Source organism: Cyprinus carpio, chromosome B12 (assembly GCF_018340385.1).
Source record: "Cyprinus carpio isolate SPL01 chromosome B12, ASM1834038v1, whole genome shotgun sequence".
NCBI classification, from domain to species: domain Eukaryota; kingdom Metazoa; phylum Chordata; class Actinopteri; order Cypriniformes; family Cyprinidae; genus Cyprinus; species Cyprinus carpio.
The window spans coordinates 21,126,972-21,144,837 of record NC_056608.1 but is presented as its reverse complement, the minus strand read 5'-3'; the positions used below and the strand labels follow the sequence as shown (position 1 = coordinate 21,144,837).

General features: G+C 34.0%; 1 protein-coding gene across 1 annotated transcript in view; it reads right to left on the bottom strand.

Moving 5' to 3' along the window:
- Positions 1-3,447: 3,447 nt before the first annotated feature.
- LOC109075898 (cadherin-10-like) overlaps positions 3,448-17,866 on the bottom strand; it is a 53,428-nt gene continuing 39,009 nt past the window's right edge. Inside the window, exons 8-12 of the mRNA XM_042735941.1 lie at positions 14,776-14,912; positions 14,213-14,331; positions 13,897-14,005; positions 12,593-12,844; positions 3,448-4,622 (exon numbers count right to left, since the gene is read on the bottom strand). Coding sequence (XP_042591875.1) covers positions 4,132-4,622; positions 12,593-12,844; positions 13,897-14,005; positions 14,213-14,331; positions 14,776-14,912 — 1,108 coding nt within the window. The 3' untranslated portion in view covers positions 3,448-4,131. The remainder of the gene's footprint in view (positions 4,623-12,592; positions 12,845-13,896; positions 14,006-14,212; positions 14,332-14,775; positions 14,913-17,866) is intronic.

The following is a 17,866-nucleotide window of genomic DNA, read 5'->3' as shown; positions in this document are numbered from 1 at the left end:
CATGTATTTGAAGTGAGGGTTGAAAGTCTAGTTCCACCAGTAGGGGATTGGGGGAGGTGAACCCTCTGAACAATGTTTTAGCATGGAAAGATAAAAGGTTCCACCAAACGTATGACTCGCTGACTTGTGCAGGCACAAGCAAAATGTCTTCATTCCTGCTTCTGCCTCTCTCAGCAGTTTAACATTCTCCTAGTCGTCGCAATTAGTTTCTCATGTGCGACTGTGGAATAGCATATCTTTTGTCTTTTAATGAGTTTTTCTGTTGTATTTTTTATTTTATTTATTTTTTCAGATGTTTTGTTGCGATGTTACCTATGGATCTGAGAGCTGCATATAGAAAAAGATGAGTGCTTTGCATCTTCTTTCACTGTAATCAAAATATTTGCCTGACAGTATGCAGATGGAGTATTTAAATGTTTTGCTTTTCAGACCCAATTTCATTTTTCACTGGGAGTCCTGCCATCAGTTTGTGACCTCAAGCTCAAGCGCACTTGGGTTATGCAGCAGAACAATGATCCCAAACACACCAGCAAGTCCACCTCTGAATGGCTCAAGAAAAAACAAAATGAGGGTTTTGGAGTGGCCAAGTCAAAGTCTGGCCTTAAAACCAACTGAGATGCTGTGGCATGCCCTTAAACAGTCTGTTCATGCTTGTTCAAAACCCTGTTCAAAACCCTCCAATGTGGCTGAACTAAAACAATTCTGCAAAGAAGAGCGATGTAAAAGATTCAGTGCCAGTTATCGCAAACGCTTGATTGCAGTTGTTGCTGCAAAGGGTGACACATCCAGTTATTAGATTTAGGGGACAATTACATTTTCATGTAGTGACAGGCAGGTTTGGACAGCTTTGTTCCCTTAATACATGAAATAATTATTTCAAAACTGCATTTTGTATTTACTTGGGTTATCTTTGTGTAAAATTATTATTATTATTATTTTTTTTTTTTGATGATCTGAATCATTCAAGTATGACAAATATAACAAAAAAAAAATAATAATAATTAAAACAGGAAAGGGGCAAAAACTTTTTCAGACCATTGTGTGTATATATATATATAATTTTTATTTTTGAATGTCTCTTCTGCTCACCAAGGCTGCATTAAAAAAAAGTAAAATATTATTAATATTTATTTAAAATAACTTTTCTATGTGAATAGATTGTAAAATGTAATTTATTTATATGATGAAAAGCTGAACTGTCATCATCATTATTTAAGTCTTCATTGTCACATGATCCTTCAGAAATCATTTTTGTAAGCTGGTTTGTTTCTCAAGACAGTTTTCTGATTATTATCAATGTTAAATAGAGTTGTGATGCTTTATATTTTTGTGTAGAATGTAATAAAACTACCATTCAAATGTTTGGGTCAAGTAAGAAAACAAATTAACACTTTTATTTTTCCCCCAAAAATATGAAGCAGCACAAATGTTTTCATCACTGATAATAATCAGTAATTCTTGAGCAACAAATCAGCATATTAAATGATTTCTGAAGGATCATGTGCCACTGAAGACTGGAGTAACGATGCTGAAAATGTTGCTTTGCCATCACAGGAACGAATTACACTTTGAAATATATTCAAATATAAAAGGTTTTTTTTGTTGTTGTTTGTTGTTGTTTTTTTTAAATAATTCACAAATTGTATATAAAATCGTATAAAAACTGTGTATAATTTTTTTATTGTATATATTGAAAACTGAAATATCACAATTAGTTTACTAACATTAGTTTATTTATTATTTATTTGTATTTATTTTTTGACATTGCCTACACAAATACTATGGATCTGGGAGTTACATATAGAAAAAGATTAGTGATTTGCATCATCTTTCACTGTAATAGAAACATTTCCCTGACAGTGTGCAGATGGAGTGTTTTAATTTTTTGCTTTTCAGAACCGATTTCTGTGTTCACTGGGAGCTGCTGCCTATCATTGGAAGTGAAGGTCACAAATTTTACAGGTCCTCCGAGGGAAGACGGAAAATGGGAAATGCTTTGGCATTAAGAGAAGATTGTAATAGTTACATTGTCAAAAGAACGATTATTATTATTGAGCTATTCAAGGTCAGGATAGAAAAGAGGGCAGCGGCAGTCCTAATAGATGCTTATTTCTCCGTTAACCTTACCCGTGTAATAGCGGTCTAGAGTTAATGAAATAAAATGCCAATTATACTCTACCTCAGCTTGGCCATGACCGCAACCAAAGGCCTTTACACTCGAATGAGAACAGACATGCTGCGGTTCTATCTGTGGACAAACTAATATCAGAAAAACATTATCAGAATTTTTTTTTTTTTTTTTTTTTAAATGATCAACGTAACATGTCTATGTACTGAATGGAAAAAGCCTTGGTTTGAAGAAACACTTCATTTAGAACATAAAGCCACAGACTGCAGCTACATTTTTGATAATTAGTGTGTGTCGTAATCCATCAAACCCTTAATTAAATGCAGCAGGCCATATTGACACTGCAGTATATTTAAAATATGCCTTGTAACTTTAAACTATCATTAGGTGGGTTGGAATGACAGCCCATCTATCGGTTAATTGGTTAATGACTTCAGTTTTCATTTATTATCGAGGGCAGGGAAGACAAACTGTGTTTTTAAGATTAAACCCTGTTGGGTTCAATTAAGGACAGCTGATTCAAGTGAGGAAACTTTTCAGTGTGCAGCCAACATGATCGCGTTAGTATTCATGGGTATTCATTTATAAGTTGTATGCAAACTAGTCACCTGTTGCTGGGAATTCCTGTTCTGACTATTCAAATTTGAGGATTTGTACAGAACTGTATGTCTGTACATATGCAAACCGTGTATATATTAGACCTTTCAGTATGTTGATATTTCAAAGTCTGTAAACCAGCACTGCACTATAATATAACACCTCACAGAACACACCTCATCATTTCATTTCTATAGCATAAAATTAATAATATATGTGTGTGTGTGTATATATATATATATATATATATATATATATATATATATATAGTGACGTGACATACAGCCAAGTGGTGACCCATACTCGTGCTCTGCATTTAACCCATCCAAAGTGCACACACAGCATATATAATATATATATATATATATATATATATATATATATATATATATATATATATATATTAATAATTATATATATATGTATACAGTGTATATATATATATATATATATATATATATATATATATATATATTTAATAGTTATTATTATTATTTTTACTAAATTATATACTAAATTATTCATTTTTTATTTATTAATTTTTGGAAATCTGAATGAAAAGACTTTTTCCCTACATTGTCCATATAAAATATATTTGTTTGAAAATGTATTTTTTGAAAGCCGTACAAAATGTTGAATCCAATGCAGCTTTAAATTGTGAACAAACAATAAAGAGGAAAGATTTTAAAAAGTTTATTATCAAAATAAGTATAAAAATATAAATACTGTATAAAACAATGCGACTGCATTCAAACGACATGAACAGAATGACTGATATTCTACAAGTACACAATTCATTGTACAGCTCTATCTCTATGTTCTGAAATGAATCCACAGTTTGACAGAACCCATATAAACCTTCCACAGGAAAACTGCCTCTTAAACAGAGATATCAAGTAGTTTACATAATGATCATACTTGTAAAACATATTATACACATACTGCACCTATTTTAGACTTGGTCTGCAATAAAAGCTAAGCTTTTTTTATTATTATTTTCGTCTGTTTTTTTTTGTTTTGTTTTTTTTTCTTTTAGCCATAAACATCAATAGTATAGAAAGCTACTATCACTCACCTTGGTTATAAAACACATTGTCCACACCATTGATTACAACAAATCCCTAATCTTAAAAGGCATCTGTACTGATTCTTTTGGGGGGAAGGAAAGAAAGAAAGATAGAGCAAGAGAGAGAGCGAGAGACCAGAAGAAGAAGAGGACAAAGTTAAAGTAGACAGAGAAAAGTGAACGTCTATGTGAAGAGTTTCCAGTAGTTGAGCGCGATGTTCAAGTCTTCGTAGATTCGTCTATATGCGTTACACAGCAGAGAACAGCGGGAGACTTCAGTATGTATGTGTTAATTTAGTGCTCTGAGATATATTTAAGTGTGCTGTGTTGCATATCCGCTTTAAGTCTCTCTCTGGGACTCCTGCCCTATATACATATCCGCCAGTTTTTTGAACTGTGGACCCCAGTGACTCAGATATTCAAACTCTTGGTCCCCCTCGGTGGCGGCCGATTCCAGAGAGCTGAGGGACTCCGCCAAAGAGCCGTTGCCTTCGTAGGCGTAGGTAGCCAAGGAGTCATAAGGTGGCGCTGTGGGATCCGAGTCGTTTTCATGCAGCCGTCCGTTGATAAAGTCCCTCACGTCTGTGTTGTCTTTGATGGGGGACGTGCGGCGGAAGGGGAACAGCATTTCAGGCATTATGTCCCGGCGGAGTTTGTTGGTGTCGATGACCTCAGGGTTCCGCAGGGTTCCGATGTCGAAGGCCTGCGTGTCCTCCTCTCCGCCGCCCTCATCGTTGTAGCTGACCACGTTGTCCCTGACGTCTTCTTTTGAGATGATCAGGGGCTCCTTTTTCTTTTGACGCCGCAGGGCCGCAAACAATACCACAATCACTATGGAGACAGAGACAGACGAATGAAATGATATCATCAGCATGGTGCAAATCAAGCTGAACAAAGCTCTGTGATAGTCATGCATTCTGAATGTCACTGAGACACCTGACACTCTGGTAACTACAGAACTGAAGCAATGCTTCCTAAAGGCTTTTGCAGGATAATATGTCTTCAATACATTCAAAGTTGTTAAAAGTGGTATGCTATTTCATTCAGAATTTAAAATACCATTTGTTTTAGTGCCGTGATATATTTTTAAATTACAGATAATTTCACTACTAGCTAAATGATCACAAGGTTTTCAGGGACATTCTCTATTTTATAGAGTTTTTTGTTTGGAAAAAAATCTTGACTATGCTGTAAATAAAATTGGTTTTGAAAAAATTTCCACTCAGAACGTAGTAAGTTGCACAAGTAATTATAATGAAACGCCGAGTGAAATATTGAATTGCACGTGACATTTTGAAGTAGTTCTGAACCTTGAAAATGTTTTCTTTGTTTCTGTTTTTGGTTAAACTTTATTTTATGGTGTCCTTGTTATAGTGTAATATTGGAGTAATATTTTGAACTGCATGCACTTACTATATGGTTAGGATTAGGGTTTGTCTTAGGGTTAATTGCATGTAATTATGCATAACTGAGTGTTATTATAATAGTAAGTACATGTAATGTGTAACAAGGACACCTAAAAATAAATGTAAAAAAAATATACACATTTATACACACACACACACACACACACACACACACACACACACACATATATATATATATATACATATATATACAGTACAGGTCAAAAGTTTGGAAACATTACTATTTTTAATGTTTTTTGAAAGAAGTCTCTTCTGCTCATCAAGCCTGCATTTATTTGATCAAAAAATACAGAAAAAACAGTAATATTGTGAAATATTATTACAACTTAAAATAATAGTTTTTCTATTTGAATATACTTTAAAAAAAAATAATTTATTCCTGTGATGCAAAGCTGAATTTTCAGCATCATTACTCCAGCCTTCAGTGTCACATGTAACATCCAGTCTATCACATGATCATTTAGAAATCATTCTAATATTCTGATTTATTATGAGTGTTGGAAACAGAACATGTGAAACTTTTTTAGGGATGAATAAAAGGGTAAAAAAGAACTGCATTTATTAAAAAAAAAAAAAAAATAATTCTAATAATATATATTCTAATAATATATTTTCTTTACTATCACTTTTTATCAATTTAACACATCCTTGCTGAATAAAAGTATTGATTTTATTTAAAAAAAGAAAGAAAAAAAAATTACTGACCCCAAATTACTGACCAGTTGTGCATATTGTTATTACTAAATATTTATATTTTAAAAACATACAGAACTGTTTCCATCTTTTTTTACTTTTTATTCAAAGTATCCTAAAAAAGTATCACATGTTCTGAAAAAATATTAAGCAGCAGAACTGTTTCCAACTTTGATAATGAATCATCATAATAGAATGATTTCTAAAGGATCATGTGATAATGATCCTAAAAATTCAGCTTTGCATCACAGAAATAAATGATAATTTAAAGTATAATAAATTAAAAAACAATTATTTTAAATTGTAATATTATATCACAATATTACATTTTTTTCTGTATTTTTGAACAAATAAATGCAGGCTTGATGAGCAGAAGAAACTTCTTTCAAAAACATTAAAAATAGTAATGTTTCCAAACTTTTGGTCTGTACTGTATATATATATATATATATATATATATAGGATGTGTGATCAATATTGTTGCTCCAACATATAATTCTTATAAATGATAACTTTATAATTTTGTCTTTTAAGAGTGTGGTAGCATACACATGGACTAAATCGACTTTTCAGAAAGATGTCAGAAACTGATCAGATTTGCTTAGACCAGATTTTCTAAGTATTTTTTATACAATTCTTTTTTTAAAAGCCTCATAAGAGTCATTCATTTACAATTCAGACTAAACTGGTCACACTGTGTTTGTGAGTTGGTTCATTCAGGTGATTCACATACATGAAATTATATATATATAAAAAATAGAATAATAATCATTGATATGTGTGTCCTATTTTATGTCCTAAGTTTACAGCAATATATTGATTCAGATGCCTTCATTAATAAGTTTTTGAGATATTATTTGATCTATGCAATTGTATTTCATTATTATATGTAATTCTACATTTGCATTGTATAGTTATGTTATATAATAGCTATAATTTAAAGTTACTAAAGTTACTTGTAGTTAGTTGCTTGTACACAGTTATTAAATATAAATAGATATTTGAAGAATGATATTATATGATATTATATTTGAAGAAAAGGTATTTGAAGAATGTTGGTAGCCGAACAGTTGACGGTAGCCATTGACTTCCATTGGATTTGTTTTTCTTTCTTTTTTCTTTTCATACTGGATGCCGTCAACTGTTTGGTCAACAACATTCTTCAAAATATCATCTTTTGTGTTCAACAGAAGAAAGAATCTAGTAGGCCTTTGGGTTTGGAACAAATGGAGAGTATGACAGAATTTTCATTTTTGGGTGAACTATAACTATTCAGTGTATTAACTGCCATTTCAATGTAATCATTTGTGAAATTTCTGATTGCAAATTGTTTCTACATCATTTTTTTTCAGAGTAGTGTAGCTTGTTGAAATAGCTTTGAGCTTAGCTAGCTACAGTTTCAATGTAGTTTTCCCATCATTCAACTGAGACTGCATGTTCACAACTCTAAACAAAACACAAAGCACGTCATTGCTTTTGCTGTACCGTTGTAAAAAGATACAGAGTACAATTGCTATGGCAACAAGCACACCAGAGAGTGAGACTTATGATTAGGTTTAGTTAATTCAATCAGGGACAGACCAGACAACCAATGGCTAGGACAATAAAATTGTCACAGTCACCGAAAACAGAAGCACTGAGTCAGCTAAAAAAAGCAGTTTTGCGGCTGCTCAGAGAAACAGATAGAGAAAGCGTGCATAATCTCAATCACTGCGGCGAGAAGAAAGGACTGCCGGAGAATCACAGGCTGTTCTTGGATGGCTAAAGCAGAGCACTCGGATAAGAACCCAGTGAGCAGCACACAGCACTACAGAGAGCTTAGCTGAGATACAGAGGAGTGTGTTTCAAAAGGTGTCATGCGCTTAAGGTACTCATGAATACAGAAGAAAGACACACACTGTAATGCAGATAAAGACTTATACTGCCTGGAGCAGTCACCTTGCAGTTTTAAAATTGTGTAAGAAATAAAAAAAAGGGTTTGCGTTCTTCTCATGTGAATTACAAATTTGCAAGGTTTCAAAGGGCACAGATGTAAGGCACCGCAGTAAGGCTTGACACAAGGTTTTTTTTTTTTCTTATTCTAACAGTACCTTTTTTTGAGTAAGAGCATAGAGATAATACTTCTAATAATAATTAGTATTATATATATATATATATATATATATATATATATATATATATATATATATATATATATATATATATATATATAAAGTACTGTTAAAATGCAAGGACATAAAAATGAAAAAAAGATGTGTCAAGCCTTCCTACAGTGTTTTATGTCTATTATTATTCTACACTCTTAAAAATAAAGGTGCTTCACGTTGCCATAGAAGAACCTTTTTGTCTAATGATTCCATAAAGAAGCTTTGACTGAATAGTTTTTTGTGGAACCAAAAATGTTTCTTTCATGGCATTGCTGTGAAGAACTTTTTAAGCACCTTTATTTTTAGGAGTGTATTCTATTTTTAATCTATTATTTTTAATTGACTGAGTTATGATTTGGTCATGGTAATGATGATTTAAAAATGATTATTATTATTAATCTGATTGATTGATTAAATTGAACTGAACTGAACTGAATGGTTAAATATAAAATTGCTTTTAGTATGCTTTTCTTAAGAATTTTAATTATTAGGGCTATAAAAAATAAAATAAAAAAATAAAGGAACATAAAGGAAAATATTTTGAAGAATGTTGGTAACCAAACTGTTTTGGTTACCATTGACTTCCATTGTATGAGCTAACTAACTAAATAAATACTGTTTATGTGTGATAAATTATATTTGATGGTTTTCGCATTTAGCACAATAATGACTTTAATTTTTTTTTTCGGGTGTGATTTCTCAGCCAAATTTGAGGTCTGATTAATTTGTGACTAATTAGATTAATTCCCTCATTGTGTAATTAATTAGATTAAAAAAGCCCCATAATTCATGAAGTTATAAAATATTAATTATGAATTATGTTTTGCAGAATAAGTTGTATCATTCGATCTGAATTTATAGTCTATTGCTATAATGACATTCCTATATTTTAAATTATATGTCTATGTAATTTATAGAATGCAGTATTCATAGATGTATAAATTGCAGAACAATTTATTTATTTATTTTTTGGTCATTTTTCAATTTTCATCAACTAGACCGTCAAAACGGTTAATTTGCTTAGAATTTTAGATTTAGTGTATTTAATTGCACCTTTTTAAAAGAAACAAAATATGATATTTTATTAATTTTGCAAAACAATAAAAAATATCAGATGCCGCTGTTTAAGATGCAGGCCTTTGCGCTGAAATGCATCATGTCAAGTACTGCCACTGTTTGGTGAAATCACCACATAATGTTCATACAGTATGTTGAGCTAGACGAGATGAGAAGAGGGAATTATGGTCCTAAACAGGGAACAGGTGCTGTAGTTTGCAGCTTGTTTTTCCTGTTCAGTGGCTGCTCTCTCCTCCCAGCAGGTAATCGGAGAGCTCGCCCCTGCCTCCCACTCAGGTGTTAATTATGAAGAAGGAGCGGTGGGGGGCAACATGCTGTGTTCTGCCCAGCCTGGGGGCCTGTGGTGTGTGCAGGGCTCATTCTGTGATCTGGAAGGGAAATGCTGGTGGAAGAGTGTGGGCTGGATGCGGATATTTCTCGCTCTGGCCACGTAAAGCAGCTACTTTCTCTATTAGTGTATATTCTGGGCTTTGCATTAGCCAGCTCATCAGAAAAAGGTGCAACAGGAAAGGATGTAAAATGAGGGGCAAATGGAGAGTAGGAGCCTGAGGAAAAAAACAAAAACAAATATGCAATAGTTTGTTCAGGAAAAAAAAATCTGCCCTCTGTAGCCTGCCCACTCAGCACCAGTAGACGGGTTTAGGGGAAGATACTGAAAATGGAGAAGGATAAAGGGGAAAATATCCATATTAAGTTTGCCCAGAGAGGATTGGTGGTGGACTAGATGGTGCCTGCACAGGGGAACAGCAGAATATGAGATGGCAGGAGTGGTTGAACACACGGCGCACAATTGTCTGTGCTGTGTAATGGGTAGAAACATATACATATGGACATATAATTTTGGGGTGGAATTTAAAGGGGCCATGTAGAGTACTTACAGAATTTAACTTCTTAAATTCTTAATGTTTGCTTATAATGTAAGGTGTTTGTGTGTGTGTGTGTGTGTGTGTGTGTGTGTGTGTGTGTGTGTGTGTGTGTGTGTGTGTGTGTGTGTAGCTCATATTCCCAAGCTTTTGAATGGTAGTGTATCACAGTTTCTGAAAATATTATTTATATTAATAGGTATTTACTGCATCTTTTTATCAAATAAATTCAGTCACTGTGAACAAGACATCTTACCAAAAAAAAAAAAAAAAAAAAACTTTAAAAAAATCTTATTTATTCTAAATATTTAACCACACTAATTTGAGTGAGAACAGTGCTTTGTTTACTTTATGACTTATGACTGAACTCTATGTACTCATGAATATAAAATATGTGTTGGCATTTAAACATGATAAAGTTTAAAATGATTCTTCTTTTTAGTGCTGTAAGTAGTGTCGTGTAAAAGAAGCAGTAAAGTAAACTGCTTTTCCCAAAAGTTTAGCTACTTGTGAGTTTTGAGAAGCTTGTAGCTTGACATTTTAAAACAGCTTCACCAACACCAACTTTGATACAGTACATCGAAAAAAAAAAAAAAAAAAAAAAAAAAAAATCAGGATGCTGTTGGTGAATTTAAATGAGTTTAAGAACTGAGGCGCCATGACTTAAAAGTAATAAATTATGAAGCATTTTTGATGTCTTCATGAACTTTGACAATTTTTAACATCTCTTGCTACTTTGGTTTGTACGTTACGATATCATCAGTAAAGAAAATCACTGGGTGAAAAGTTAGGCTAGACACTGAATATGTAATGCATGCGAGAGGACAGCTGCAAACAGGTTCTATGTTGAATTTGTTAGGACTCTGAGTTTAACTTTGGCCAAGTTAAATTGGTGGTGCACAACACAGCTGATGCATGAAGAAGTTTTGATGCTGGAGTAAAAGTCTTTACTTGAAACATAGCTATTTTATTTCAAAATAGATGTTACAGTATGTCTTTAATATGTATAAACAAATGGAGCCCGCTTTGGCCAGCATAAATAATAGACAGCAAAGTTCCTGAAAATATTTCGTTTTACCGATTCGTACAGAGGCAGAAAATAGAAAATGCAGAATGATGACGGATTTCCTCAGGTGAGATTGGAGACTTTAGAGATGCACTCACCAGCAGTTTGAACAATTACTTATTGATGGATGCTTTGACTTAAGCACAACATATTTTCATTTTTTTCTGCAGAAACAACACAGACACATGCTGTTCAGAACCAGCTGCGCTTTCATACTGCATTACTTTGCACAAGTGGCTTTGTAGGACGTCAAGAAGGAGCATGCGACCTACTTAAGCCGAAAAAGAACACAAAGGCCTTTTTGTCAATTGCATACATTTAATAATGAAAGCTGTTTTTCCACACCGCTGCACTTTCTGAGGAAAGCAAAGAACGAGAGAGAGCACCTACAGTAATGTCTTAATGGGGTGCCCTACTTTTTGATTGTTTGGAGGAAATATTTGGAGAAATTCAGAGTAAAAATGAATAAATAACAAAATAAACATCGCAAGAAGGATGCCGCACGGCCCACACTGTGCTGCATCATCAGAATAGCAGGACAAGAGGTCAGGATGCATTACGCTCTGCTCGCCAGACACATCGCTGAGATGTTACAAGCACTTATTTTTTATTATCTCTCTCTGTCTGTCTATCTATCTCTCTATTTTAGTCTGTCTGTCTGTCTCGTTTTCTATCTGTGTTATCTGTCTGTCTCTTTATCTGTCTATTTGTCTGTCTATGTCTTTGTCTTTCTGTCTGTCTGTTTGTAATGTCTGTCTGTCTCTTTGTTTGTTTGTATTTTCTGTCTGTCTGTATTGTCTCTGTCTGTGTTGTCTGTCTGTCTATTTATCTATCTACCTATCTATGTACCTACCAACCTACCTACAAATTAGTTTTAAATGATCTACTGACAGTACATCAACATTTTTGAAAGGTGTAAGACACAGACAACGACTGTGATAAACCGGCCAGGTTTGCGGATCCACTAGAACGTAGAACATAATGTGTGGCCACTTCTGAAGTCCACAGCCAATCAAACCACTGTGCTAAAGTAAAGTCTTCTCCTCATCAGAAGGTGATTAATGTATCTTCTGAGTAAACACACCCTGTTCTGAGCCTGCAACGACTTCTGACCTGAAGAGGTAAGATGCAACAAGACAAACAGCTAGAAACCCAACAACCTTTCTCCTGTCTCTGTTTGAGCCTTGTTATTGCACTGCAGAGCCACAGTGTTTGTACTTTTTTTCAGAGTTCAGTCTGTAATGCAGTTACATCAGTGCATATAGATGATATATGAAATGCTTCTTAGAAAGTGCACTATATATGGTTAGAGGACTTATATTACGCATTAGAGTAAACAAAAATTATGCAAGTTAAGAGGGATACTATGTTCAGGGTAGCCTAAATTAGATCCGGATTAACCATATGGACAATTGGGCATCTGCCCAGGGGCATCATGTTCAGAGTGGCACCATGCAGGGCCGTATAAATGTTTTTAAATAGTTAAACATGTCCCAATGCTGTATATTTACAGGAGTTCAATACTTACTCAGTAATATTAAAATGCAGAGTAAGATTGCCACCAGGGCTCCGGTGCTGAGTCCAGCTGAGAGCAGCAGGGCTTCGGTACTGCATGTCTGCACATTCCCACGGCTGTCACATGCACAAACGCGGACCGTCAGCGTACTGGTGCTGCTCTGGATGGGGTAATCGTTGTCTGAGATGACGACAGGTAGCAGGTATGAGCTCATTTCTCTTCTGTTGAAGCTGCCCCGGCGGGTCAGGATCCTCGCTGTGTTGTCTGCAAGACAATTATATCAAGATCAAAAGAGATACTGAGACTAGTGTGTAATAGACTGTTGTTTTCAAAGCTTAAGTATTGAACTGCGTTTTAGCTAGCAATGTAATTGTTGCGTCTTTGGCATCGTGCATAATATGTTTTGAATTAATTAAAACACAGTAACTGTATGCAGTTTGCTTGCATGACAGATGTGCATCAGTAGTGTACTATAACTTGTGCTGAAACTGTTTTTAAGTACAAAGATACCAACAATGAAGAGCTGTAGCCGATTGCAAGGTTAAGTGTGTTATGTGTGCCTCTAGTGGCACCAAATGGAACTGTAAAAGAAATAGTGACTGTTTTCAAACAGGTTCCTCAAATAATTCACCCTATCTGCTTTGACATCTTTGAGGAAAATTAATAGGTAAGTATTTTTTTTTCTTTTTAATTGTAACTTCTGTCTCACAAATGTGACTTTATTTCTCCTAACTGTGGCTTTGTGGTTTGCATATTCCACTTCATATATAACCATTTTATATGCAAATAATTGCAACTTTTTCCCCCAGCTGTGTGACTAAATTTCTGTTTAAAAGTTTGGGGTCAGTACGGTATATATATATTTTCAATTATTTATTTATTTTTATTTTATTTTTTTGAAAGTACAGTGAAAACATTTCATAATAATGTGAAACATTATTACAGTATAAAATATATGCTTCTATTTTAATATTTTTTTTAAAAAAAAGAAATGAATTCATTCCTGTGATGCAATGCTGAATTTTTAGCATCAATTACCCCTGTCTTTAGTCACATGATTCTTCAGAAATATCATTCTAATTTGTTTTTTTTTTTTTACATTCTAAATGTCTTTGCTGTCACTTTTAATCAAATGAATGTGTCCTTGCTGAATAAAATTATTTATTTCTTATTATAGAGTATTTTTGTTTAAACTTTAATATATATTTGGAATTGCAACCTTTTGTCTCAGCATTTATATTTTACATTGTATTTCTTATTTTAAACTTATCTTTCTATTTTCAATCTGATGCAGAAATGGTTTTCCATTGAATTACCTTCATTGTCGAAGACAGTGAAGTTTGGATTGATGGTGCTTAGGCTGAAAACAAACTTGTGCCCGACAAGAGGTTCATCAGTGTCCACAGCACTTATGGTCTGGATGAGCTGGAAACATAATAAGCTAAGATGATTCACAGTTTTCAATTCATTCTAATTCAACATACTGTAGAACTGTGTAATAAAAAAAAAAAAAACATCCTAGTCAGAAATGTAGCTCTAAAGCTCCACAGAACAGCAGAAAAACAAAGCAAGCAGGAGCGTTTAATAAAATATTTGTGTGAAACAATGAATAAACATGAAACTGCGGCATACCTGACCAGCTTTGACATTCTCACAGACAAAGGTCTCGTAGTACATGGCGAACTCAGGCGCATTGTCATTCACGTCGCGCACTTTGATAAACACCGGCACTCTGGTTTGCAGGGCAGTACCTAGATGCCAATGATGAATGCGTTTCAGCAATTGTGGAAGATATTCGGTTTGCATTCAAGAGGTCTAATTTTGTTTCTCTCTATTTGTCTTTCAGCCTTTTACCCCAGGCATATATTCTTCTACCGAGAATGCAGAAAGCATGAATTAAACCACAACTCAAGGTGACAGTTTGATTTTTGTCATCAGTCATTTATTGTATTGCTGTGGTTTAAGCCATTTCTGAAAATATCTTGAGGCTCTAGAAGTTTTAGTCCATCTTATAGCACATTATTTTAACAGGTTTGAAATAAACAAAAAACTGAAAATGAATTTGCTACCATATCTAGTTCATGGTTTGAAATTGAAATATTGAATTAAAAGGCAAGAGCTTTCTGGATTGTTATAAGTAAACCTTGCGGCATTATCCCATTTCATATCAGCAAAGGCTCACAATGCAAACTTACTGAGTTCGGTTGCCAGAACAGAGATGTTGTGCCATTTGGAAGTTTCTCTGTCCAGACCCTGCAGTGTGCTGATGGTCCCATTGTTGGAATCGATGTTAAACAGTCTCTCCAGGTCTGTGTGGCGATCAATGGTGTATCTGAAACAATAATGAATGCAATAAAATCGAGACAATATAACTCTCATTAACATCAACCAAACGTACTCAACGTCCTAAATCTTTTAAAACACTGCAAAAACAACCCAAAAAGGGTACATCACACACCCATAATCAAACCTGAAATGACATCTCTATTAGACCTGAAATAAATTAAGCCAGACTGGTTTAATTTTCCTTCAAACTGTTGGGTGTATTTGATTTGACATCTCTATTAGAGAACAAATTTGCCCTCGTCAAACGCATTGATGTTAGTTACACGCAGAGGACAACAAACTATACATTTTACCTCTGCGTTTTAAGACTGCGGCTACAAACTACCCTGCTGAAAAGACCAGATATTGAATTCTCATGCCGGTCCGGACTGGTTTACAGCATCTATAAAAAAAAGTATTCACCCTCTTGGAAGTTTTTATGTTCTGCTGTTTTACAGCACTGAACAACAGAGGATTTCATTTGCTATTTTGACAGCGTTTAACAGAAAAATCTTCTTTTGTGTCATTATTGAAATATTTCTACTAATTGGTTAAACTTATTAAACATAAAATCATTATTTGATGCAATACTTAGCAATTCATGAATTTGAGTCAATTGACCACACCTCAAAAGAAGTCGAACTGGAATTAGAATTGGGAATGACAGGAAGTGAAGTTTACTGAAATGCAATTAAAACAAATTGAATGATACTCTTACTGTAAGTACTTACAAGAAAATACTATTTGAGTCTTTCTTTATTTAAAATTTCTTGTTTAATTCATTGGGTTACTTGTGATTATTTGTGACATTTTGGAGTGAAAATTGTTTCAAATGAAATTCTTTTTTCTAGATAAAAATGAATTTTTTATACCTGCTGAATTCAAATCAATAACTGATTTGGAATTTAAAATGCTTTTTCAAGTCAAATCTGAATGACACACATCCCCGTAAGTATTCATGCTTTTCAAGTCAAGGTTTTAGCAAAAAACCTTCAGCTTTGCACATCATTGTAGTTTTTCCCCATTCTCCTTTTCAAAACTGCTTCACCTTTGACAGGTTGTATGGACATTATGATTCCACCCATAAATGCTTGTTTGGAGATCTGAACTCGGGCCACTCCAGGACACAAGTTGTGTTTTTTTTTTTTTTAGCCATATTTGACTTTATGCTTCTGGCCATTGTCTTGCTGGAAAACAAATCTCCTCCTGCAGGTGTCTTGCAGACCCCGTCAGGTTTTCCTCCAGGGCTTCTGTGTATTTTGCAGCCTTCATTTTACCCTCACAAGCCTTCCAGGGCCTGCTGCAGAGAAGCATATATGCCCCTCAGCGTGATGCTGCCACCACCATGATTCACAGTGGGGATGATTTGTTTCTGCTGATGCTCAGTGTAGTTTTGGCCAGACGTGGTGTTTATTTTAATGGCCAGAAAGCTTAATTTTAGATACATCAGATCATAGAACCTTCTTCCAGCTGGCTTCAAAGTCTCCCACATGCCTTCTGTAGCCGAGATGTCATATGACAGTTTTTTTAGCAGTTGGTTTCTCTTTTCCGCTCTGACTGGTGAAGGACATGGGTAACAGATGTCAAATGTCTTTCCAATCTACTGACGCTTGTAACCTTTTTTGAGTTTCCTTCTTGCACAATGTCACATCCTCCTCTAGGTGGATTTACAGCTATGCCAGGCTCTTTCCGTTTCTTAATTATTAATTTTAACTGTACTCCAGGGGACATTCAATGACTTGAAAATCTTCTTGTAATCATCACCTGCCTTGTGCATTTCAATTACTTTCTGCTGGGAGTGTTTTTATGGTGTAAGTTCTGCCACAATGACTCACCAGAAGATGGACCTTCCAGAAGGAAGTGTATTCAGACCACAATCAATTCAAAACCCTTGACTACACACAAATGGTTTTTATCGAACTATTTATGTAATGAAAAAAAGTTAGCTACGCAGATAAATGTCATATTAAGTATTTATGAAATTAGTAATGTTGGGTTTTATATTTTATATTCTGAACTATTTTTAGATCATTTTATTTATTTATTTATTTAAAAATAATTCAATTACTATTAATTCCACTGATTTTTTTCAAATCTGATTTTTCACTGTCACTCCAAACACCATTACATATGTCAGTCATTATTTGTGTCATTATTAAGTATATCTGTAATTATATGTAATTTGACTCTCTAACACTTGCACTCTCTATACTATTTATATTCTAACTACTTGTTTTCTTTTTTTTCTTATTATAAAAAATTACCCTCTAACACTAGCATCCCCTATTCTTTTTCTAGTCTATCTACTTGCTTTCTTTTTATTATATATATATATATATATATATATATATATATTATATATATATATATATAATTTTAATTTGTAATTTATGTAATTTTTTATAATAAGAAAAAAAAATAAAACAAGTAGTTAGAATAAAAATAGAATAGATACATATATAGTTTTTTTTTTTTTCTCAGCAGAATAGTGGTACCTTAGTGCCAGTAAGTGCTATTTTTTTAGGTAATCAATTATGCGTTATGCATCGAATAGCCAGCTGTGACGAACACCTTCCTAGCCGAAGCAACTAGCAACTATCAATTATCCTTAACCGCATATTGCGTGTTGTGAATTTTGAAGTGGCTCGTTTGAAAGAGCCTGAATGCTAATCACTCTGTTGATCCCCTGCCTTTTGTTTTCATGAAATAAGAAAAGGAAATCTTTCCTATTAAACCCATTTATCAACGTCAACTTACATATTCTGCTGACATTTAAATATGCAACTGAGTGTGACGTGCATGAGTAAGCCAGAAGGACAAGCTTTTGAGACAATCATGCACAGTGCGCACATGGACAGGAGACGAGAGACAAGACACACTCTTTCACACCAACTTTGTGACTTATAAAAGTCTGAATTCAGAAAGGAAAGGAGGGGGGAGATAAAACAGAGCCTGTATTCA